At 43.8% G+C, this 25,214-nt stretch overlaps 1 protein-coding gene across 1 annotated transcript in view; it reads left to right on the top strand.

Moving 5' to 3' along the window:
• The window catches only part of cux2b (cut-like homeobox 2b), a 97,269-nt gene extending 72,251 nt beyond the window's left edge, over nucleotides 1–25,018 (top strand). Inside the window, exons 5-22 of the mRNA XM_053871208.1 lie at nucleotides 6,590–6,730; nucleotides 7,860–8,007; nucleotides 8,937–9,016; nucleotides 9,220–9,286; nucleotides 13,993–14,041; nucleotides 14,605–14,685; nucleotides 14,816–15,001; nucleotides 15,069–15,127; nucleotides 15,199–15,247; nucleotides 16,090–16,189; nucleotides 16,656–17,267; nucleotides 18,462–18,563; nucleotides 18,656–19,488; nucleotides 20,086–20,251; nucleotides 20,333–20,635; nucleotides 20,780–20,968; nucleotides 21,045–21,321; nucleotides 21,431–25,018. Of these exons, the coding sequence (XP_053727183.1) occupies nucleotides 6,590–6,730; nucleotides 7,860–8,007; nucleotides 8,937–9,016; nucleotides 9,220–9,286; nucleotides 13,993–14,041; nucleotides 14,605–14,685; nucleotides 14,816–15,001; nucleotides 15,069–15,127; nucleotides 15,199–15,247; nucleotides 16,090–16,189; nucleotides 16,656–17,267; nucleotides 18,462–18,563; nucleotides 18,656–19,488; nucleotides 20,086–20,251; nucleotides 20,333–20,635; nucleotides 20,780–20,968; nucleotides 21,045–21,321; nucleotides 21,431–22,220 (4,232 nt within the window). The 3' untranslated portion in view covers nucleotides 22,221–25,018. The remainder of the gene's footprint in view (nucleotides 1–6,589; nucleotides 6,731–7,859; nucleotides 8,008–8,936; nucleotides 9,017–9,219; nucleotides 9,287–13,992; nucleotides 14,042–14,604; nucleotides 14,686–14,815; nucleotides 15,002–15,068; nucleotides 15,128–15,198; nucleotides 15,248–16,089; nucleotides 16,190–16,655; nucleotides 17,268–18,461; nucleotides 18,564–18,655; nucleotides 19,489–20,085; nucleotides 20,252–20,332; nucleotides 20,636–20,779; nucleotides 20,969–21,044; nucleotides 21,322–21,430) is intronic.
• Nucleotides 25,019–25,214: the final 196 nt, after the last annotated feature.

The following is a 25,214-nucleotide window of genomic DNA, read 5'->3' as shown; positions in this document are numbered from 1 at the left end:
CTTATTGATGTTACCTGTGTGAGATGCCATGGCGCACAACAAAGTGACTGAATTGTGTCATTACTGCTTCCTGCTGATGGATAATGTGATGTACAGAATACAGTTTAGTTTTTAGTTTGTCTATGCCTTTCAAAAAACAACACAGTGAAGTGATGACCCAACATTAAGTCAAAGTTAACTGGTTTCAAGCTGATAATGTAGATCTTTAATTTAAGGTTGCATATTATAATAATACTTTATATCAGATATATATTTCCCATTAATTTGAGGTGTCATAGGTAGTGATGGGCTGATGTGGATTCATGAAACAGTGTCACTTGATGGCTCACTGCTCTACAATTACTGGCCTTCATGATAGCAATGAAACCTCCCGTTATTTTTAAACCCAGAGTGCCATCTAGTGGCCCCTAAGAGTGACGACGCTGTTTTATGACACTTCATCAGCTTGTTCTCGAATAATGGTGCTGACTTAAACCCTATATGAACGTTCCAAAAGTAAACTATATACCGGTATTTTTTGCGACCGTTGTCTCGGCCTCACTCTAGAAAAGTCTTGGTCTTGTCTTGTTTGTCTTGGTCTCAACTCTCTGCAGTCTTGGCAGTATCTTTGCGTCTTGCATTACGTGGTCTTGACCACAAGACCTTATCTTATCTGTCCACCGGTTATTTCAGAAGGAACCTTATGGCGGCTGGATACTAGCAAGGGTGAAAAACTGCGCATGTAAATATGTCCCTCAGTATCACGTCACCATCACTTGGGTCTGTCAATCATCCCCGCTTGGTTCCTAACACCTAACTAACTGGGCGCATCTGTTGACCTCACCTCACTATACTACTTGTGACGCCAGTCAACAGTACCTGTCCCAACCTGGGCTATTTGTTGGGAAAAACTCTTAACTGGACACCAAAGAACTGGTTTGTTGGAACAGTTTAATTTACAGTGGTCCTGGCAACCAGGTGTGTGAGGGTCAAGGTTTATCAGTTATGTGTCTCTTCTATGGTCACGAGCTTTGGGTAACGACCGAAAGGATGAGATCGCGGATACAAGCGGCTGAGATGAGTTTCCTCCGCAGGGTGGCTGGGCGCACCCTTAGAGATAGGGTGAGGAGTTCGGTCATCCGGGAGGAGCTCGGGGTGGAGCCGCTGCTCCTCCACATCGAGAGGAACCAGTTGAGGTGGCTCGGGCATCTGATGCGGATGCCCCCTGGACGCCTCCCTGGGGAGGTGTTCCGGGCATGTCCTACCGGGAGGAGACCCCGGGGAAGACCCAGGACTCGCTGGAGAGATTATATCTCCGGTCTGGCCTGGGAACGCCTCGGGATCCCCCGGGGGGAGCTGGAGGAGGTTTGTGCGGACCAGGAAGTTTGGGCTTCCCTGCTCCGAATGCTGCCTCCGTGACCTGACCCCGGATAAGCGGTAGAAGAAGGTGAAGGTGAAGGTGTCTCTTCCCATTTTTTTATCCTAATATATTAGTCGTGGGTTAGCCTGCGATATCAAGGAGCGTCACATTGTACATGAAGGTGATTCCAAAGTACTTCTGTCAACCCAGTTCTGGTCCTTTACAACAGCATTACAGCAGTGTTACTGTTTGTTGCAGCAGCAATGTTTATGGACCTTGAAGTCCACTCAGAGGGAAAAAAACAAGAGTGTTTTGAATGAAAAGAAAAAACCTTGGAGCACAGCCTTGTAAATTAATTTGTTCGTGTTGTATGATGGGAACACAGCTGGCCTCATTAACATGCACACAACAAATAATTATGGTGTTTTTTTTCTCTCTTCAGCCAGCCAATGCTTGGCTAATGGGCTTGCTGGGTTAATTATGTCAGAGCGTAATTACACAGGGCCCAAGGAGACATAATGGTGCACCCTACTGCGCCCACACCGTCTAATGATGGTGTATCGCTGACAGAGCCAAGACAGACCACCCCGACACACCTGTCTGTCTTGGCACAGACCACTGTGGTCCACCCACAGACACCTCAACGTATGTGGCAAACCTACCTTTCCAGAGGCGCCAGCTTGGAGCTGACGGAGATCTCAGATAACTCAGAAGCAGACTGTAACCAAAAGTCAGCAGTGGTGGAGCGTCCTCATTACAGCTGAACTGGAGTGATGAAACCTGATATCAATGCAACTCAGCTTAGGCAGATGAGGTTGCATTTTCTGTGACAATACTTTTGTGTACTAATCGTGGACATGAATTCACATACCCAGTTGGTAGGATGATTTAATGTGCAATTTGGCTTTATATTTAAACAATATAGATCTTCTTTCTCTTTGGGCTTCTCCCTTCAGTGGTAGCTCCTCTGCTTCCTCTTCTCTCAAACCTACAAACCTCATGTCCTCCTTCACCACCTCCATCAATCTCCTCTTTGGCCTTCCTCTCCACCTTCTGCCTGGCAGTTCCAACCTCAACACCTTCTTCTTCTCCTTCTCCTCCTCCTTCTTCTTCGTTCTCTTTGTGCTTCTCCCTTCAGTGGTGGCCACAGTGGATCATCCTCCTCCATCTCACCCTGTCCTCTGCTTCCTCTTCTCTCAAACCTACAAACCTCATGTCCTCCTTCACCACCTCCATCAATCTCCTTTTTGGCCTTCCTCTCCACCTTCTGCCTGGCAGTTCCAACCTCAACATCTTCTTCTTCTCCTTCTTCTCCTCTTCTGTCTTCTTCTCCTCCGCCTCCTCCTTCTTCGTTCTCTTTGGGCTTCTCCCTTCAGGGGTGGCCACAGCAGATCGTCTTCCTCCATCTCACCCTGTCCTCTGCTTCCTCTTCTCTCAAACCTACAAACCTCATGTCCTCCTTCACCACCTCCATCAATCTCCTCTTTGTCCTTCCTCTCCACGTTCTGCCTGGCAGTTCCAACCTCAACATCTTCCTACCAATGTACTGGCTCTCTCTCCTCTGTACATGTCCAAACTATCTCAATCTAGCCTCTCTGACTTGGTCTCCTAAACACCTGACATGTGCTGTCCCTCTGATCCTATCATCATCCTGCTCACTCCCAGAGAGAAGCTCAGCATCTTCATCTCTGCTACCTCCAGCTCTGCCTCCTGTCTTTTCCTCAGTGCCACTGTTTCCAAACCATACAACATTGCTGGCCTCACCACCCTTTTGGACACTTTCCCTTTCATTCTTCTGACACCCTTTTGTCACACATCACACCTGACACTTTTCTCCAATTATTTGCTTCTTCACCTCTTTCTCACACTCATTTAAATAATATAGATATAGATATAAAATGATTGTCTACTATCATTGTTATGAGGTCAAACAAGATCAATGTTAGTTGACCCAAAAATAGTGTTTTGTTTTGAGCCACCTTGAGTGAAACATTTCTATGAGTCAGAATCTTTTAATTGCAACAAAAATGGGAGTTTTGTGAGAATTTGTTTTCATCAGCGTGATCAAGGAATCACTTTTTCAGGGGAGGCGTGCGCACAATAAATCATTTACACGCCAACTACATCAATAACAACATCAGGAGATCAGCTAGACATAAAAATGGAAAGCCAGAAGCAGTTGCAAGATTCAGACAAATGTCCTCATAATCAGTTTTTAAATTCTCAAATAAAATGAGACTTTCCAGGTGCAGGTGTTATATATTTGTATAACAGCTTAGTATCAAAAACCTGAGTTCTCACGATTTCACAGCTGTTTGTGAGCTGTCAGTAGGGACTGTAGAAGAAAGACAAAACATCTGGTGGCATCCTGGACACGAAGTGTACAACTCAGCTTTTTGTGCAACTTAGAAATGCAAGTTAAATAAACTATTGAATGAGTCCCTTGAAGACTGGTGTGGGGATAGAAATGCTTCAAAGTTGGCAAAGACACTATGCTCCTGATCCTGAATTGCAAAGTTCAAAGATCATGTCTTCTTTCTCAACCTTATCCAACCACCTGCATCACAAAATAAATAAACACATAAATTAAACAACCTCAGGTCTGACATGGGGCACATTCCTGTAAAACCTTCCACTTGTCTTTGGGGTAGGTTTTGGTGGTGCCAGGTGATCAAACGAAACTGGACTTGAAATTTACCATTGCAAAATCCATCCAGTTTAGCAGTGGGCTGATGGAGTGGTTGGGATTTATGGATGGACTTGAGACACAATGGATTTGAGGTGATGATGGGAATGGTGAAGGAGGACGTGAAGAATGACGTGAAGAGGCTGGGGAGGATGTTCAAGATAGGTTAAGGCAGAGGAGGCAGACCTACTGTGCCAACCACAAAGAAGAAGAAGAAGAAGAAAATTTGGAACCATATTTCCATTGCCATATGAGGTCCAAGGTGCGGACCTCAGTCCTTCTTGACAGATGGTGGTGGGGTGCCGACATTGTGAGTCACTCCAGATTGCATATCACTGAGAACAGAACTCACCATATGCAGGTAAACTCTCAGCATAAGGTCAAAGTTACAGAACCCTGGAGCTGACACTGTCTAGCCAATTCACATCTAGTTTCAGTTGTGGCTCCTGGGTCATTGAGCCAAGCAGAATCCAGCCCAGAGACACTCAGCACTGAGTTATAGAAATGCACTAAATAAACTTCTCAAGGTATTGCTGTATAATAGGTCAAATCATCTTTGTTACTGTAGAAAAGCTACACTGACCACGAAGGAGGACTCGAGCTACAAACTGCCTGTGACAGTCAGCCATGTTTACATCTTTTAAAGACAGTAAGTCTGCCTGCAACACCAGAGAGCTGACAACCCCCGGCGGCCTGTGATTGATCACAATAAATGCTCTTGCCCTCTCAGGTGTCCTGACCTCTGTCCAGGCTTCCAATCATCCGTAATTAAGATAAGAGCTGCATTTAAAATGTACTTGCATGGAGATTGATGTGTCTCATCTGATAAACATAATGCCTCATCAGCTGTATTTTATATCTGGATGTGCATCGATGTGAGCGGCAAGACTCGAGTCCTCTTTCATGGCAGCTTTTATTCGGTGGATTTATCTTCAGAGCTGCTCTTAAAGAAGGTTGTATCAATTAGGAGCGGTGTTTTCTAAAGTTGCCATCAGTCCGCAGTAACAGTAGAGCCTCAGCCCTTTGAGATCGACCCTGCTGCTCCACTTTGACAGGGGTTAATTTTGTATACTGACTTAAGTTATATCCCCTCACTTGGAATTTGACTCGACTTTCCTCCCCTGCCACGGATTGATAATCCTGGCTTGTCCATGTGTGAGCGATCCCTTACTATAATCTCAGGGCTTTGATCGTGAAAAGTTGAAAGGATATATGGGAAAGAGGCTGATAAAGTGATTTCTGTGACAGTGGGTCGATGGAATAGCGCTGCTTTAAGTCATCCTGTTTGTCTTAGAAGAGCCACGCTCTTAATAGTGATGCCCCTTGTGACTGATGCAATATCTCCTCGCTGGGTGTAACAATGAATGCAGACAATGTTTGACTGTAAACGGTCCTGGGAAAAATAGCTCAATCAATTAAATGGCCCAAAATGTTTTTCTGATGAAAATGCAGATGTAGCGAGCTGCAATGTATAGCCGGGATTTCAACAAATTGCAAAGAGAGCCTTTCTTTTTGTCTTGGAGGGGCGGGGGGGTCATGGCGGGGGGGTTGTTTTTGTGGCCTGCTGCCTGCGAGTTTCATATCTCTCCCTGGCATCTGGCAAAGTTTAAACGTCTGTGGTGTCTTCTGAAAAGTCACTTCAATCAGTGCCCATACTGAAGAAGAGATCCAATTGGGTTCCACACACAAGTCTAAGATGAGTGGATGAAAGCTGTGGGAGAAAAGTTTGTGCAGCAAAGCAGCGATTTTCCTCTTCTTTTAGAGTTTTGAAGGACTGTGTGTGTGTGCGTGTGTATGTGTGCTACATCCCGCCGCCCCCCTTGTCAAGGAGCTCCCCTGAGCTTCCTTCTCTGTGCTTTGGCACTAGAAGTCACCTCCTTTGGTGTTCAGCAGGCAGGTACACAACAGGAGCAGCTCTCTCTCTCTGAGCTGTTGAACTTTTCGGGAAGGGAAGAAAGGGAAGGGGAAGATTAAAAACAGCTCTGTGATGTGGAGTGCCGAGCTGCCTCCTGAGAATTCCTGGCATAATAATTTAAATGATCAAATGATACAGAGGAGACTTGTTAGCTGAGAAACAACCTCCTAGTTGGCCCCATGGGCCCGGTGCTGCCGCGCATGCATTGCAAAACAGCTCCTCTGTTGTGCTAAAGAACCCTGCTTTTTTACCCCCTTTTCAGGAGCTGACTTTTTCTACACTTCAGCAAGGTGTATACTGAGGACTTAAGACTCCGGCGCATGCAGAGACTTTAAGTCTTTGTTTCCATTTATCCATACGTGAGCAGACTCATTAGACTCCGTGTTTGTACATGAGAGGGGTCGGAACCATATCATTAGGTCCAGTCTGTGAATTTTTCAAAGGCACCCGAGCGTGGAAAGTCTAAGAGTCACTCTTTGGAAACAAGTCTCGGTGGAATCGTCTGCCTCGGCTGAAACTCCTCTGTGCACTTTACAGGCAGAACAGAGAGTAAAACATCTCTTCTGCTTTTTTTTTTTTCTAAAGTAACGTGTGAATGTGTGTATCTTAGTCATTCAACATGAGGCTTTGTTTGTGTGTGTCTTCCCAGATCCTGCTCCTTTGCTGGAGGCCTCACACACACTGGAGGAAAGACTGCATGAGCTGGAGAATACCACCCCCGACAGCCAGAGCCTGGTGCGGGAGATCAGTGGGCACTGGAGGAAACACCTGGAGTGCCTTGAGAGGACAGGTGGGGAGTGATTTGTTTTCATCCTGTCCGTCGGAGATAATATTATTTCATAGCTAATATCATCATTGTTGTCTCCCTTTATTGTGAATAAAAAGAAAATCCCATTTAACATAGGTTTTAGTTTCAAGATGAAAAGAGAACACTATTCCAATGCTACATAAATTAATCCTTTCACTCATTTTTACTTTAAAACATCATCTTGCACTTGTGCCCACACACACACATCTTCATCCATATCAGTGCTTCTCATTTTCTGTTGTGCCCCACCAGGAAGAAGTAAACATTTCGTGCCCCCCCACTCTACGCCGCCTCTGTCAATAGTGTCATTTGTCTATAAAATGATTATAAGTACACCTCTGCATAACATCGTACCCTTGTTAACATTAAAGGAAAGAAAAAAGAAAGTAATATAGATCAAATTATAATAAGGAATATCTTCATTAACATTGTTTTTGTCTATAACGGAAAAGACTTAAAGTGCATCAGTTTGCCTGAAAAGAAAATCATGAGTGGATGTGCAATTACACTTATTTCTAGTGTGGCAAAAAGGTGTGTTCCCCAATATCAAGTATGTTCCCCTCCTGGGAGGCCTGTCCCACTATTTAAGAAGGACTGACCTATATGTTTTCAAAAGTGTGGGTCTCACCATTTAAGTCCATTCTGGCCTCCTCTATCAGCATCTGGTATTCTGCTGCAAAAGTCATGAACCTTTTTTAGATCGTCTGTCTGCAGAGCCCAATGGTGGCCTGCTTGCAAATAGCCGTAGTTCACTGTTCCAAACTGTTTTTGATGTCCCCTGTGCTGTAGCTGTCAGGGCTGTGCGGGAGCTAGAAGGCTTAAGTTTATTTTGTTCTTGACAGTAGCATTTGAAGTGGAGAGAATATCCCATGAGAGATGGACGTGCGGCCATCTATAAGAGTGACACTTAATGTTGACATTTAACGCTATAAACTGATCACAGACTCTGCAGACTCCACCTACTTTCATTTATCAAGTCAGAACTAGAATAATGAGGGATTGAACCAGCATGTCACCATTGCTTTTCAATACCAAATACATTCTTATGATGTATTTGAATCACATGTAAGACTATACGTGCCATGTGAAATATTAACATCCTTGTCTACAGGTCCCTCAGAAGACTCCAGGGCAGCAGTGGCAGGTGACACTTTAGAATCCAGCAATCCGGACCGCCAGATGACACCCAACAGCACACCGGCTCCTGGAGCCCCTGGATCTCCTCAGCAGAACCACCAAGACCGCACAGGGGGACGAGGGTGAGACGAAAGACTGCAGTAGATTGAAACACATTCACATTGTGGCAGTTCAGAAATGACAATTCCAATCTTTAGAAAGGAAAAAGAAAACTGTAAAATCAGTGAATGTATTCAGGAGCAAAATAAGTAGCGGCACATTTTAGGGAGAAGTGAGCGTAGTTCATTATTATTAAACAATTTCGCAGCACTTAATTTATTTTTTGTTATTGCTATTAGGTGCCGCAGGCCGCAGTCAGTGTCTTCAAGTGCTCAAAGTATCATTAGAGTTTTAAAATGTGTGTAAATATGTAATAATAAAAACGTTCAAAAAATATGTAGAATAAAAGCTCAATAGCATAGAAATTCTAATGATGAATGATGACAATAAAGGTTGAAAATATGTGAAATATGTGCAGAGGAATGTGGTGTACAATTGGAATCCCTGTTTAATATTGCACATTAACCGATGTTGTTAACAAACAAAAACAATTCCACACATATCAAAGAGAAGCGTATTTAGCGGGAAAATGTGAATTAATAATTACAAAAATGGAAATAACCTCAAATAAAAAGAATTTAAAAAATATATAATTTCATAGGTTGAATTGTTACAATACCTTTACAAGAATAGAACTTTCTGGGTTCTGGAAATGGCAATAGTTTACAAAAGAAAAACTGGTACCATATACATGCTCACCCTGCTACTGCGATTAAGTGTCAATATTAGAAATGGTGCTTGTCAAGAAAATAAACTGCAGCCGAAACAAATATGTAGGAATCACTGATAGTCGCGGAGAGAATCCTGAAACATGAAACAAATCAGGTCTTTTAGGCGCTCAGAAATGTGTGTGAAGACATGACTTGGTGGGATTAACATTATTCTGTCTTAAACTACTAGACTCAACTTCTAGCTTGAGCGTGTGGCAGCCACTGACAGTTTGTTCTCTCAGGGAAGAGGAGGAGAGCACTGACGCTGGTTTGGCTGAGAGACTGTCAGAGGCAGAGGAGAAGATCAAGGTTCTGCATTCATGTAAGTGCTTTAAACACTTCTGCATACTCAAGCTGTTAAATTAAATTTCAGCTCATTAAAAACGTGTGTTTGACATGTGTATCGACGGTTTTCAAGACTTTCTAAGCCTGTAAAGCGTGTGATTTTGGAACTACAACTGACTGTTGAAACGTTTTAATTCAATAGAGATCGGCTCAGCACTGTGTCTGTGTTCCTCTCGACAGCTTTGAGCACGGCAGAGACAGATCTGCTAGACCTGCGGTGTAAATATAACCAGGAGATGACCAGCAAGTAAGAACCAACATCACATTTTTGATAACCTTCAGGTTTTACCCTTCAAGTTGTGGCACTCTTAGATACTCAGAAGCAGACCACTGAAAACCTCTCTTTTATGACCACAGCTAAGACACTAGCTTGGAGTCTTGCAGTGGAAAAAACACACCATTCAGTGGCATATGTTGGTGAGGTAGAAGAATATTTGCATCAAAATGGTAGCATTTTTCGAATATACGTGGTCATTATGATCGCCTGAATCATATTTATATAAGATGTGAATGAACAACCAATATTAGAGTTGGAATCCTCACTTTTGTTTTGTTGTCTCACAATATAAGGTGGTGGGCAAATTGTGATGGATCATGTTTCACTCGTATCGGTTGTCATCATATACAGTATATTAGTGAGTTCACAACAACCAAGATGATCAGTTGATCATAATATGCAGGAAATAAAATTAATCTTTTTCCACTTTAATTTCCAGAATTTTTTTTTCATGTTATGAACTAATTTCTTCCTCTTAGTTTAGAGCATAAAACTGAAGTTGCTTTCATTCCATTCCATTCATTCCAGAGCTCGAGCAACAGTTTCAAACACGAAAGGCATGTTTACTTTATTCAAGTTTTCCTTTTATTTGGGCTGAGGACACTGAGAGGTAGCCCTGTCTCTAACTAATATAGATGGCATTACTCTTAATATGCCAACTTTACACAGGCACCTGAGGACTTTGGGGATGTTCCGAACAGAAGCCGATTCAGATGTTGCCATGTTTCTCTATATATATGGCGGGCTCCATGGGTATAAACTCATGCACTTGTGGTGCACTCAGGCTGGCTACATGGTGACTCATGCTGTGATCAGAAGATGATGATAAAAATAGAAAAAATTCTCTAAAAACGTGAAATAAATCACCGGAAAACAGAAATAATAATGATAAATAAATAATAATAATAAATTACCTTGTAAAACCTGTGATGAGTGGCTAGGCTAATGACAAGTAACAAATGGATCCTTCATGTGCGGCAGACTGGTTCATCGTTCAATAATTTCCGTGACAAGAGTCAGAATTATTTTGTCAAGACAATAACTGACGTGTGAGTGTTCTGTATTCACTTTGGACTCACCTGAACCTCGTCAATAGAGACTCTTGTTTGTGTTGTGATGCATGAAAAAGGCTTCACAGGTCAATCATAGAAGCGAGGGAGGTTGTTGGACTCATGTGGGGGGGGCCATGTCTGGCCATGACTGATCCTCAACATGTGTTAAAGGATTAGCGTAGCCCTATGCTTTACCTAGCAAAGTGTTTGTCCAGTTACTTGAGAAGATATTCCGGAACCAAGCTACCCATTTTCCCTCCTCCATTGAAGAATTCCACTGAAAAGGCAGGGACTCAGCCTCTAATGCAGGTCGATGAGCGAGGCCTGCGTTTGCCTTCCCTGGCAGTGGGGCCTTGACAGCCCTCAAGAAGAATTGCTCCATTTAAAGATTGCTTCAGAAAACACTCCACGTTGTCCTGGTCTTTGAGCGCAATGTATCTACTGCACGCCTGAAAGGAATCTGAGTTTCTATGAAGGATGTCGATAGACATTCAAAGTAAACAGTCCTTTGTTTGGGTTGTGCTCCAGAGCACAGTCGGGCACTGCTAATGGATTTTCTCCCAGGCTTAATCCATGCCGCTATTGAAGTCATGTTTCTAGAGCCACCGCCGTCTATTTAAGCAGCTCGCACCTATTTAGAGTGACTCTTGTGTGGAGCATCATAGTAGTAGTGTATGTGTCCTGTGCTGCTCGAGTTCTGACCCGGTGCTGCAGTTATCCTTCCTGACTTCACACATCTGAAAGGCAGGCGGCCTCTGACCGCCGGCTTCCTCAATGTTGATAAGAAAGACTATTTGTCTGCTTCCTTGTGAGTAGCAGAGCAGATAATCAATACAAAACATTTTCTCTACTGCACAAGTTCATTAAACGTGGAGCTGACACCTGCTGGTGTGTGCTGTCAGCGGGGCACCATCTATCCTGGCCTTATTGACGGAGCCCAGTCATGACCGAGACCTTCTGAAACCAAGTGTGCACCATGGATGTGGATGTGTGAGCATCCAAAAAAGCACACAGTCTCACTGGTTCTTACAGAGCAATGTGTAGCCGCATGTTCCACTTGCTCTCACGTCAGAACCTAAAATGATGTTGAATGTAAAACCACTAATATGGTGCTTGAACAATTTTGTCTTTCTGTAAAAAAGGACCCAAAACTTGAGAGACCTATGTGCATATTTAAATCAATCACAACCTCCTTGTTAATTCATCCTTATCTACCTTTTGAAATTCCGCTCCCATGTGTGCTGAAAGGAAAGTGTTGAACTTCAAACAAACCTCATGAATAATCCTGCCGAGCTTCTGTTTAAATTAGACTGATTGTTAGATGTATGGAGGCAAGTTGGAGTTCACTTCTTAAATAAGCTGTGAAGAGTCGGTGCAGCCGTTCATTCCGATCCCACAGCGGTCCAGAGGGGCCAGCGGGGGGTCGCGGCAGATACAGGAGCCTGATATTATTAACATGTCATTCAGTACTTTAGACAAATAAATGCAATGGGTTCCTAATGTATATATATATATATATATATATATATATATTCAACCATTTATTTCAATTATTTCAAAATCACTCTTTCATCAGTTGAGAACTGAAGTCATGTGGTGCAGTTTCCTGGTCTTACTCAGGAGTCTAGTGTCCCTCCTTTGGACCAGCTGTAGCTCCCTGATTGATTTTTTTATGAAGACCTGTAAAGACGCTGTAACAATGATCGACTCTCCTGGAGATGAATGCGTGATCAAGCTTTTCGATGTCTTGTTTGAATAGAAGATTCTTGCAATTTTATTGAAGTGGTAAGAAGCAGACTTAGTAGCAGCTTTTGGGTGACTGCAGAGGTCAGGTCTGGATCGATAACAACTCCCAGGTGATTTGCAGCTTTGAAGAAAAATAAACTTGATGGGAATTAGGATTAAGGATTTGTTCCGTGTTACACTCATCGAATGCACCTTAAACTCAGAGCTGATGTGGAGGGGAGATTAAAAAAATGTAAAATTGGTGTCGTAGAATGATAATCTCTGTTTGAGGGTTAGGTCATTATGAGGGACAAAAAAAGATAAAAAAAATGGTGATATCAATAAATAAACACATTTTATTTTATCATTATCATTCTTAAATGTTTATTTATGAATTATTTCCTAATTTATTCATACAATTTTACATTTATATATTTATTCATTTGTTTTTCTATGTTTAATTAAGTCTGTATTGTTGCATGTCCACATTTATTCAGTCATTTATTTACACATTTCTGGCTCTGCTCGGTCAGAGGAAGAGTAAATATTTAAATTAAGTGGGCGGTCCTCCCACCATTCACTATTTATTTGTTTTTGATGTTGTTTCCCTCTGTCACTAACCAAGACCGGAGTGAGAACAAGTCTCCACCTGTAAATGTGTGTCTTTTGGCTCAGCTCCTTCCTCACCATGAGAGGCTGTTCTGACTTTTTTTTAACTTTATATACCGCCCCCAACTGTGTGTGTGTATATATATATATATATATATATATATATATATATATATATATATAATCTAGTTTATTAGAGAATTTGTGATTAATTAATATCAATTAATCGCAGTTTAATGGTATAAGAATATTCGCCTCAAGAAGCCACATTTTTCAATTTGAATGAATTTGGTATATTACTAAATCAATTGATGGACCCATACATACATTTAAACAACAAAATATTGCTTATTTTGCATCAGTTTGTCAATAGCACAATAAATCACTCTATATTCAAGTTTTTATATAACCTTATTTAAACAAAAGCTCTATTAATGTCTTGAAAATATTTGTATTATAATTTCAGTTTTATAAGAATTCTGACCCATTACACTGGACCTATCGATCTCATGTTCTCTCACTTATGAGCAAGACCCAACATAGTTTGACTTCCCCGCCTTGGACAGGAATGTATTCCCAAATGGATCCTTCTTTTTCTAACTTTTCTAGTCTGAGAACTGTGGTCCCAATGGAGTTTCTTCTGAGAAAATGTGTCATAAGTCTTAAAGCATACGCAGTAGAAAATTGTCTTTTCTATCATTGCTTGGATTCTCCCTGCGACCCTGTTGTGATTGGTCAGTGACAGAGCCCTGATTTAATGGCCCCTGAAACAGCGATTCTTCCACCACAGTTCTTTGATCAGTCTGATCCAACAAGGTGATATTTCCTCTGCACACCTGCAAGTGTGGCGACACACTCATGTAATTACAATAGAGTGATTTACCGGGAGAAAGAGTCACTGAACGAGTTCTCTCACACAAGTCTGATGTTCTGGCCAGTGATGTTTGGAGACACCATCTAAACGGCTCAACAGAAACTCCCCCATCTTACTGAAAAATGCATGGACGGTTTCAACCCATCCTTTACTTGCATGCTGAGGCAAAGGCTCAAAATAACAACCCAAAATACCAGAAAAGGTCAGTTTTGCATAATATGGGACCTTTAAGAAGTTTGGCTATTTGGGTGAGACTGGCAGTGACGGTGCTGCCCAGGACTGAGGCCCATTTGAGACATACTATCGGGAGGGATGAGAAGCCGCCTAATTTCGATGTATATTTTCTGCATATTGTTTAGTGTGTGAGTTTGGGCTGCTTCCATTCATCTTGTTCTTTTCTGCTTGCGTGTGTCCAGGGCAGAGGAGGTCAGCACCATCATCGCAAACCTCGAGAAAGCAAACCAGGTGAGTCAGTGGTCCGCACACTTCTTTGTTTAGCTCATCACCCCTCTAATCTAGCTTTAATTGGACTTCCACTGTCCCCTCCCTTCACCTCCTACTGGCCCCTGAGTTTGTGTGAGCGAGTGTAAACCTGAGCCCCCCGTGTGTGTGTGGTAGCGGGGCTCCACTCAGCAGCCACTAGCAGACCGCAGAGCATGTTTGATGTGGGAGTGCGCATCACTGGGGTTCTCGCGTCTCTTATTTCCTCCCGATGCCCCATGTCTTTAGCTTCTCTCGCTCTCCCACTGTGTTTCTTGTTTGTCTGCTGCTCTCTGACAGCGGCGCCGAGATAAATGTTTTTAAAATGAATCATTAATTAGCAAGCGGGGTGTGACAGAGCAGGTAAACAGTTTGGGGAGCAAAGCAGGCTGAGAAAGAGCCCGCTCAGCAGAATGAGCCGGTGGCTGCGCCCCATTCAGACTTACACCGGCTTCACCGCGAGAGCTTTGATTTATGTCTCTCACCTTGATCACCTCATTAGCCCAGTGATACAGCAGCCATATTAACGCTGGTATGTTTGTGTCCAGAAAGCCGAACTGGCCCAGAGAGAAGTGGAGAGGCTAAAGGAGCAGCTGGCAAGCGGTCATCCAACCGAGGGAGCTAGCAGGGTAAGACTGAGGAATGAAGTTGGAGTCGACCCTTATCACTCTGAAACAAACTCCCCCGATGTGATCGCGACTTTCTGAGAATGAGGTCACAACTCTGGAGCTGGCGACTCATCTTCTCCTGTTTCATCAGAGCGAGAGGGGCGGAGCATCGCCCTCGCAGCTGGAAGCCGTCTTGCTGGCGAAGGACCGCGAAATCCTCCGTCTCCTTGAAAATGTTCAGCGGCTGCAGTTCACTCTCCAAGAGGTTAGAGAAACATCGGCCAATCAGATCCTCGAGCTGGAACGCCAACTGGCCTACAAGACCGAAGCCATCGAGGTGAGTGGTCCATCGTGATAGTCCATGATCTTTTATTTCACTGAACTGTTTCTTGTCGCTGCCCCAGAGATTGGAAGCTAAACTGCAAACACAGATGGACTATGAAGAGATTAAGACAGAGCTCAGGTGAGAAAACACTTTTTAAAAATCTGCTTGACATTCCATGTATTTGATCTTCTCCTTGTTTCTGTTCACAGTATCCTAAAGGTGATGAAGCTGGCATCAGCAAATGGCAGCTCATCCCAGGTATGTAGTTTCATCCTCACACTACTGTGGTCAATACGGTTCATTGAAGAAGGAAGCAATGCTGTCAGTAGTAGAACTATTGTGCATGTTATGAATAAGGTGACGTGATTTCTTTTATGTTATTCATACCTTTTTTCAATGTGAAGTGGAAGAGCTAGCAGCCAATGTTAGTGTGGAATGTCAAGAATGAGGTGCAAGTATTTGAATGACTGAAGGGTTATGCGTACTGAAGCTGATGCTTCACTGTTGCTCCTGCAACAATACAGGATGCAAGCACTGTTCAAGCATTTTGTTTTTCAGAGGTGCTGTCTGACGTCCTTTTTTTTTTTTTAACTTAGATAAGTTTTCCATGGAACACGGTGTCAGATTTCAGTCGTCCAGGACTTTTCACTGTTTTCAGTTGTAGACACACTTGGTGAACCACCCGCAACACGTAGTTCAGCCCCCAAAATTCTAGACTGCATGCGCTACGGTGTAGCTAATGATGTTTCCATCTGAGGAGCGTCGATGCTCAATCTTTCCTCTGTTGTGCACATGCTCTTTGCTTTATTTAATACAAGTTAACAGCACCCTCCAATCCAGTCTGAAATGAACACAGCAGGCCATTATTTCGGCTCAGAAATCCCTGAGATTAAGAGTCGTTTTCAAGGCTTCCCTACTCCAGTTTCTTAGCTTATCACTGCTAAGTAGCTCATTACTGTTAGCTTGTCTAATTCCTGCTGCACTTTCTCATCAACGAGCAAATGGAATGTTGTCACAGCTGAAATACCTGCATATTTCAGGGCCTTACAATTCTAGTTGCTGACTGTAACAATGATTCTAACAAGCCACCTTTGTTCCAGGACTCTTCGAAAGCTGCTGAAGCTCTTTTGCTGGACAAAGAGGCCTTTCTTCCATCGAACAAGTATCTGGTAGATAAGGCCCGAATTTTGCACAGCAGCGGTAAATTTCTTTGTTTATTTTGTCACTCTCCATGAATTTGTAAAACAATATTCACATCACAATGGTTCGGTATGGTAGTTTGAATTCCATCATGACTAGTTTTAAGGCGTCTGCAGATCTAAGTGGACAGATTTAAGGACCCCAAGCAGTGTTGATGTAAAATTTAAATCAAAATCAAAAGATTTTGTTATTTAATGGAGTTATTTCTGGGTCGCAGCAGGTATCTATTTAGGTATTAATATACCATATACTTACAAATACAAATAAATATTCCATTCTATTCCTTCTGTTTTTGAACATGTGATATTAATTGAGACGAATAGATACAAGTCAATGGTTAGTGTCCGGTTTACAAAGCTGATTTTAAGAGCTGATCGCTTTTGAAAACATGGCACCAAAATATTGTACTATTATGTAGCTTTGATTATGAAATAATAATTGATATTCGATTTTCCTCTGACACCAGATGAAGACCAGTCTGAGGATGTGGGCAGAGAGAGGCCGCCCGCCTCGCTCTCTTCCTCCTCTCAGGTGGACGGCCGCACCTCTGCCAGCCCACTGGACAGCTCCTCATCCGGCCTCAATCTCGCGCGCCCCTTCTCCGTGTCCCCATGCTCTGGAGACAGACTGTCAGGAGACCACCTACTTCACAAGCAGCTCCTGTCACCACCCTTCAAAAAGGAGGCTCTCATGACATTTCCCAGCGCCCTCTATGCAGCCAAAGTGGCCCTCATGTCAGCCACTCAGGGGTCTGTGGCGGCCAGCAGTGGCGACGGCGGCTTGCCCAGTGACCAGTCGGAAAGCGGCAGCTCCACTGCAGGGGACGACGACCAGCTGGACACAGCAGAGATCGCCTTCCAGGTGAAGGAGCAGTTGCTGAAGCATAACATTGGCCAGCGTGTCTTTGGCCACTACGTGCTGGGCCTCTCCCAGGGTTCCGTCAGCGAGATCCTGGCCCGGCCCAAGCCTTGGAGGAAACTGACTGTGAAGGGCAAAGAGCCCTTTATTAAGATGAAGCAGTTCCTATCAGACGAACAGAACATCCTGGCGCTACGGACCATCCAAGTCCGCCAAAGAGGTGAGATCTTAAACAGCAGCTGGGAAATTTGCTCTCATCTGTTCTCTATTTTAAATGAAGGACAATTTTATCAACACAATAGTGGCCAATGATGCTTGCAATATTGTGCGTGTAGCATGTTTTTGAACCTTTTCCTTTTGCCATTTTGTCTTCATGAGTTTTAATTACTGGGCCTCTGTCTCGTTTCCACTGGTTCTGCATTCAGGAGTTGATTGTGGGCGGGATGTCGAAGGGCCGACCAATAGGAAAGGTTCTGACTCAAGAGTAACCACATCATTGGTCGATTGCCCTCTCTCTTCAAGCATTTCATTGGGCAACCGAAACCAAACTGCTTCTGATGTTGAAGTCCTTATTGAAAGAGTTTTAAATAGTGAAAATAAAATTAAACAAATTTTCAATTTTGGGACACTTTTCTGACTCTTTTTAGTCATAATTGGTCCATAATAATGGTTTTTCCACCTGCTGACTTAGAGACCTGGTCTCTAGTGTTTATTCACTTAATGTTGAAATATAATTCACATTAAACTCTCTGCATTAGTTTATCTTATGGACATTCCTCTCTAAGCTTTCAGTTACTTTCATAAACAGAACCATGCATTGATTTATTAAATGTCTAATGGCTATTTCTGGGTTAAAAATATAAAAACATTTAAAATATGCACTGATGAAGTTTGTAAGTGTCTCAGAGGGTTGTACATTTTTTGGGCTCGATTTGTAGCAACAGTGTAATGCCACGTTTTCTTTCCCAGAATGTCACTCATTGTTTTTCTAAATCACCTGAAGCCGAGTTTGAAAGGTGAAGGTTTATCAACAGTTAAATCATCTCCGATCAAAAGGTGGGGAATCACGTTTTTTAGGACGACTGCCAAGCGAGTCAGTGTCCAGTTTTGGTAACTTAGGTTGTAGTACCTTTAAAACTTGTAATCTACTTGGACACCATCCTCGACTTCTTCACAGCTTCCTCTGCCATGTTTGTAGTGTTACTTTTAAACTTTGTTTTCTCTCTAGATTCTGAGCGTTTGAAAGTTGAGCTTCCCGTATACAGCAACCTCAGACAGCATGCTCTCAAAGGCAGCCATTGATCTAGCAGTCAAAAGCAAAGCCTTGGAACTGCTCTCTGATCAACCATCCCACTCACCCCCCTTTTCCTCTCCACTCCCTCTCTCTATTTCTTTTTCTTACCCTCTGTGGCAGGGAGCATCACTCCACGCATCCGAACTCCAGAAACTGGGTCAGACGATGCCATCAGGAATATCCTGGAGCAGGCCAAGAAGGAAATCCAATCCCAGAGGGGAGGTGAGCATCTGAGTCATATTTAAAGGCGTATGGATTTATAACATCCTGTTCCTATTCTCACCAATAATTTCCATCATGTCTGTCTGCTCCAGGTGATGGTAAAGCTTCACTCAGCACCAGCTTGGGCAGAGGTAGCCACGGGTCAGCCAGCAACTCTGATGAAACCATAAAGAGCATCCTAGAGCAGGCCAGGAGGGAGATGGAGTCTCAGCAGCAGGCCTTGATGGAGCTGGAGGCTTGTGGCAGAGCTTCTACTCTCAGCAACGGGGCTCAGGTAGAGCGGCTCGGACCAGTGGAGCGATCCAGGGGCCCACCGCTGCCTCTATCCATCAAACAGGAGGAAGGGGGCTGCATCACCGTCTGTATGGCCAATTCCATCAGCAGCCCGCAGACACCCCTCAGCGTCCTTTCCCCTGCAGCCTTCGTCCAGAACATCATCCGCAAAGTCAAATCAGAGATTGGCGAAGCAGGCACTTACTTTGACCATCACTGGTCTCAAGACCGGGGGCCACTGGGCCTAGTTAGCGGCAGCAGCTCCCAGCCCTTCAACTCCATCTCACCCTCGCTGTCTTCCTCGTCCTCCGGACCTTCAGCCCTGCCTCGACCATGGCCCCGCATGGAAAACGGTGACGGCCTCCCCAACAGTGAGGAGGCCTCTGCAGCGGAGGACGAGCTGGGGATGAGCCGGCCAGTGGAGGTGAAGGTCGAGTCGGACACGTCAGTGAGCGGAGAGTCTCCTGGTCCGGGTCGCCTGTCCTACTACCCGGCCTACATTCCCCGAGCCCTGAAGCCCACCGTGCCGCCACTGACCCCGGAGCAGTACGAGATGTACATGTACCGGGAGGTGGACACCATCGAGCTGACCAGACAGGTGAAGGAGAAGCTGGCCAAGAATGGAATCTGTCAGAGAATCTTTGGAGAAAAGGTCAGATTCATTCAACAAATCTACATGCTGAAATATGAATATTGACACTGAAAATTCTGGCCATTACTTGACTTTACAAGACTTAAATGGATGTAGATGCCCTGGATAGATTAGAGCCATACAATTGTGACCATCTGCCCTCTGGCAATTTTTAGTAAGCATTTTCATATATAGCATATTAAGTATTTACTATTTTTAAACAAAAACATTGTATAGAAAAAGATGGTTAAAAGATCAGAAATGAGCAATATGGAACAATATATAGGTTTTTGAAAATATGTGTCACATGTGAATCCAAAGATTTCACATTTTTGCTTATAATTCAGCGTCACTTCTGTTATTATTCTCATTTACATATAATGCAACATGTCAGATGCTGTAGTTGCTGTTGATAGTAGGTAGAACGCTGGTGTCCCAGCTGCCGTAGGCTCAATGAACTCCTCGTACACGCGGATGATCTTTTGCTTCCCTCTAGTGGCTATCTAATAGAAGTGCACTAGTGGGGCCGTTCATCCAGATTTTCTAGTTGAATGAAACAGATTGAAACGACACATTAAATAAAACATCACTCCTGAATATGTGACTTGTCGTGTACAGGTACTTGGTCTTTCTCAGGGCAGTGTGAGTGATATGTTGTCACGGCCCAAACCCTGGAGCAAGCTGACCCAGAAAGGCAGGGAGCCATTCATCCGCATGCAGCTGTGGTTACTGGACCAGCTCGGACAGAGCCTCAGTCAGACGCCGATCCAGGGCCAGGCTCAGGGTGAGCTTGAGTTCAATACTTCTGCAGATGCGTCGTGTTCACAAAGGTCAAACTAATGATTAGAATTTTCGGTGTCTCCAGATAAAAGCCCAGTGATGACCCAGTCATCCCCGTCCCCACCACCGAGCCCGGCCGACAGCCACCCGAGTCCACTGGTCGAACCAGTCAGCCTCTCACTGGAGAGCAGCAAAGAGAACCAGCAGCCTGAAAGCCTGGTCTTGGGACTCCATCACCCAGATGGGGGCAAAACAACCCCAAACCTCATATCGCAGCATCAACCCGCTAACCAGCTGGGCATCCAGGAGCTAGTGGCCATGTCGCCAGAGCTGGACACGTATGCCATCACCAAGAAAGTCAAAGAGGTGCTAACTGATAACAACCTCGGTGAGTGACGTGTCTGCGCCAACAAATTATGCAGTTGCACTTGCTTTCTCTAGTCCCATGACGTGCTGCAACAGTAGTTGTGCCTTTACATTTAGCTGGTTGTGATTTTCTCTTTGAAGACATTTTATGGTTGCTTCCTCGCAGGTCAACGACTATTTGGAGAGACCATCCTGGGTCTAACTCAGGGGTCCGTGTCTGACCTGTTGTCCAGACCTAAACCGTGGCACAAGCTCAGCCTCAAAGGCAGAGAACCCTTTGTCCGCATGCAGTTCTGGCTCAACGATGCCCATAATGTGGACAAGCTAAGGGCTATGAAGAAAATGGAGAAGAAGGGTAAGAAACTCATTTTCTTTTCTTCTCTTTTAAGTCTCTGGGTTTGCCCTCCAGTTAAGCTGGGTCTCCTCCACAGCTTATCTGAAGAGACGGTATGGGCTGATGAGCACCGGCTCTGATAGCGACTCTCCCAGCACTCGCTCCGAGTGTGTGAGTCCATCCTTGGCCTCTCTCGACATGTGCCCCTACAACCAGGTGAAGAAAGCTCGGGTGGTGTTGGGGGCAGAGGAGAAGGAAGCTCTGAGGAAGGCCTATCTCCTGGAGCCTTACCCATCTCAGAGCACCATAGAGATGCTTGCAGCTCAGCTCCACCTCAAAACCAACACTGTCATCAACTGGTTCCACAACTACAGGTCAGTAAAGTCCCTTCCTCTGCTGCTGCCGTAGAGAAGAGACAAATATGAATCATTAGGGTTGAATTTGCTGGTGAAATAACTTCAGAAGAACTGTGTTGCTGTGCAGGTCCAGGATGCGGCGGGAGGTTCTGATGGAAGGTCTTCCTGACAATGACACGGATGCTGAGCACCACAGCTACTCACCGTCAGTGACGAGAAGCCCTCAGTCCGAAGGAGAGGAGCGGAGGCAGCAGCAGCTCTCAGGACACATGCACTCCATCCTTCCTCTCAGCAACAGCTCCATTCCATCTCACGTCAAACAAGAAGCAATAGACCGGGAGGATGAGATCCTGGGCAAAGATGGAACGACGAGGCCGTCGAGAGTCCTGTCTTTTTCCACAGCTGCGTTGCCTCAACTGAAAAGTGAGCACGAGGACTCGCACTTGGTTTGCAGAGAGCTTCAGGGTCTGAAGCAAGAGGAAGCAGTTAGCAACCCATCTCAGGGTCTCTGCCCTGGCACTGCCTCCATAGACGGCCCTGCGAGGTCCAGCCAAGCCAGACAAGAGATGGAGGACGCGGGAAAATCCCCAGTCGATCCAGTAAGCTTCAAGGCCTCGTCTGAGCCGTGTCGCAGCAGCTTAGAGGTTTCTCTCAACTCACCCTCCGCGGCCTCCTCGCCAGGGCTGATGATGTCGGTCTCCCCGGTGCCCTCGTCCTCCGCGCCGATATCGCCCTCGCTCCCAAACCCGCCCTCCACAGGCACCAGTCACAGCCCGGACAGTAACCCTGCTTTCCAAAGCCCCAAACTCAACAGGAGCACTCAGAGACGCAATGAGAAAATGGCCAACCTCAACAACATCATTCACCGGCTGGAAAGAGCAGCTAATCGAGAAGAAACACTGGAATGGGAGTTTTGACTCCGTCTCTGTGGAATCCAGGCCTGACGACCCTCGCAGCACAGTCTGGAATCGTGGAAGATTTGGTGAGGACGGAGCCTGGCTCCTGAAGGTCTGGCCTCTCACAGTAAAAAAAAAAAAAAAAAACTCCTACGGGAACTCGGCGCTCTACATAATGCTTGAATTCCCTACGAGAACTCACAAGTCGGGGAAATAAAGTTTATAAATGTGTACTACTTTTTTTTTCCTTTTTCTTTTTTTTTAATACATACTACTTTTAAATATATGTGACAGCACTAGCTGTTGTTTTACCTATTGGACTTTACGTGAAGACTTTTGCAGAAATGGTGTCATCAAATGTACACTGACCTTCTGTTGATTGCCACTGGGTGAGATTAAAAAAGACCCCTGTCTTAAGCCATTTAAAGCACTATAACTATTTGAAAAGAGACATTGACCAAATTTGCTACTTTTTGAATAGCAATTTTTCAAATTTTGTCTGTAAGACTGGACGTTTGAAGTCAAGTAACATAAAATCCCACTACTGACTGAGGGATAGTCCTTTAAGACTCTAAATATTCAACACCTTGTATGTACTTAGTTTTCTTGGTGATATGTTTGGAAATATTTGTATCTCACACGTATAATATGTGGTTGTACATGTTGTAGAAGTGTCTGCAATAGCCTTCTCTGAACCTGATGTAGCATGGTACTCACCTGACCCTGTTATCCTCTGTAGTTAGTCACCTGTGATTATACTTCAGTGAAAAAGAAAAAAAAGCTTAAAACCCTGCAAAAAAAAGATAAGAACGGAGGTGTTACAGTTAAGAAGCATTTTTTCCCCCCAAGACTCTTGAGGTTTACAGATTAGGGTGTTTGTGGTACTGATACATTTACTACACGTGGACGCAGTTTACAGGATTCTTTCCAGACATACCTCTCAAAGGCACTGGCTCTCAGACTGTAACAGACCGGACACATTATTCCCAGTTTACCTCAGATTATGTTGATGCACATCATGCTATGATTATGTGTTCATTTCCCATTCATAAACACGTCCAACAATCTCAATAATTGGAGGGAGTTTTTAAAGCCTCAGTCAGGGCCACAGTCCATACAAGTTGCGGCTTTATGATGGGAGCTGTTAATCCTCACTTTCTGACTGGCGATGCCACACGGTGTGCACTTTCTTAATAAGGGTCATCTACTGTAGCTGTGATGTTGTATACTTGATAAAACGGTTTAACCTCGAAGCATTGACATCAGGTGCACTCAAGTGAACGTCCTTGATGTTCTTTTGAGGGTGTGAAAACTTCCATTATCACCTCTATTCCACCTGGATCTGTAAGTACGACGGAGGCGAAAGGTTACATGTATCCCCTCATATTATCCTCCACCACTTGTGTATCGTGTCTGTAGACGTTTCTTTGTCATGCTTGCGGGAAGTTCTTTCTGTATTTTTTGCTTATATTTTATACTGAAAACAGTTAACTAGATATCCAATACCTCGTGTATGAACTACTTACAGCACTTAGACTTTTGATAATTGTGACGACTCAAGAAGAATTCAAATATCAACATTATCCTTAACTTAGTGTCCACGAGTCTTTGCCTTTTACTAGTATCGTTGAAGTTGGTTGTAAACTCTTGCACATGTCTACATAGTTCAGAGGACTTGGATTGTATTATGTAGAAATATATATAACACAATTACAAAAAAAAAATATCCTACATTCTTGGAACAAAAATGTCCTGACTATATTGAAATAGAGTGTACAGATTTAATAAACCAAACCCATACAAGCCAGTTCTGCTCTGGCAAGCTTGCCCCGTTTTAGACATTCTCTCAGGGTAGTCTTGCTTCTTAAAGCTTTACTTAAACACTTGCTCGAATCTGGAGTGGACACATTGACGTACATCATGGAGTGGACACATTAAACCTGTTCTGCATATAAAATGGGCACGCAGAGACTCTGGAAGTGGAAAACCAAACCTCTGCAGTGGTGTTGTTCATGAGTGCTTGCTGTAAAAAACGAACTCAGTCAAACTACACTAGAGTGAAACTACCAGGATGAAGCTAATGGGTTGTATTTTTGAGAAGAGTAGTCTTACTCTGCCTCATAAAAAGAAGAAAAAAAAGAAAAAAGTTTTGTTCTTTTCTCATGGAATCTCAGAAGATGCTTACTGGGTTTTCTGGTTTCCCTATCGACATTTTGTGCATAATATACTATTTGATTAGGAGACATTTCTTATATGGGATTGCCATTGTCTTTCACGCGTACATGAAGGAGAAATGTATTTACCAAGGACGTCATCCATTCATGTAAAACCCCATTGTTTTTGCATGCAAATCCTCTCTGGTCTCATGACCAGGTGAGACTGTGTTTTTGTGTTGTTGGTCGTGCACACAAACCGTTTTTCAGCACTTAAGTCAATTTCATTTCACACTAATGAAATCCATGCATGATCATGCTGATCAATTGGCTTTTATCCAGCTCAATTGAAAGCCAGTAACAAACACTTATGATTTGTGCCACTGTTTATGCCTCATGCATCGTTCTTGCCATGATAAGGTGTTGTTAAAGAGTAGTGTAGGCCATCTAATAACTCTGTCACCTAGAAGCAAAGCTTTTGGGAACAGAGACCTACATGTTCTATGATTTTTTTTTTTTTAAATTGACATTGGTCACTAAATAATGACACACAGTTACAAGTCTGCGAAGAAGAAAGCAACCAATAAAGTTGTGTTAAAGGTTTTGAAATATTGTTGAATAATGGACAGAAGTTTGCCAAGTGTCTTGGAACTGAAGTTGCATATGTAAGCCATCATTCAATACATAATTGTTTAAGACTCTGCTGTTGTGTTTTTATTTACTCTGTTTGGGAATGTAAACGTATGAGACGGTGTGTGAATACACAGAAGGTAGTATAAATGACTTATCGTAACCACACTATTATAACCAGACAATTGTTTACAAATTAATCGGGGGGGAAATTATGTCCTTGATTTGATCA

This window comes from Synchiropus splendidus, chromosome 7 (genome assembly GCF_027744825.2).
Source record: "Synchiropus splendidus isolate RoL2022-P1 chromosome 7, RoL_Sspl_1.0, whole genome shotgun sequence".
Lineage (NCBI taxonomy): Eukaryota > Metazoa > Chordata > Actinopteri > Syngnathiformes > Callionymidae > Synchiropus > Synchiropus splendidus.
The sequence above is the reverse complement of the archived record's forward strand: the minus strand, read 5'-3'. Positions and strand labels throughout refer to the sequence as shown.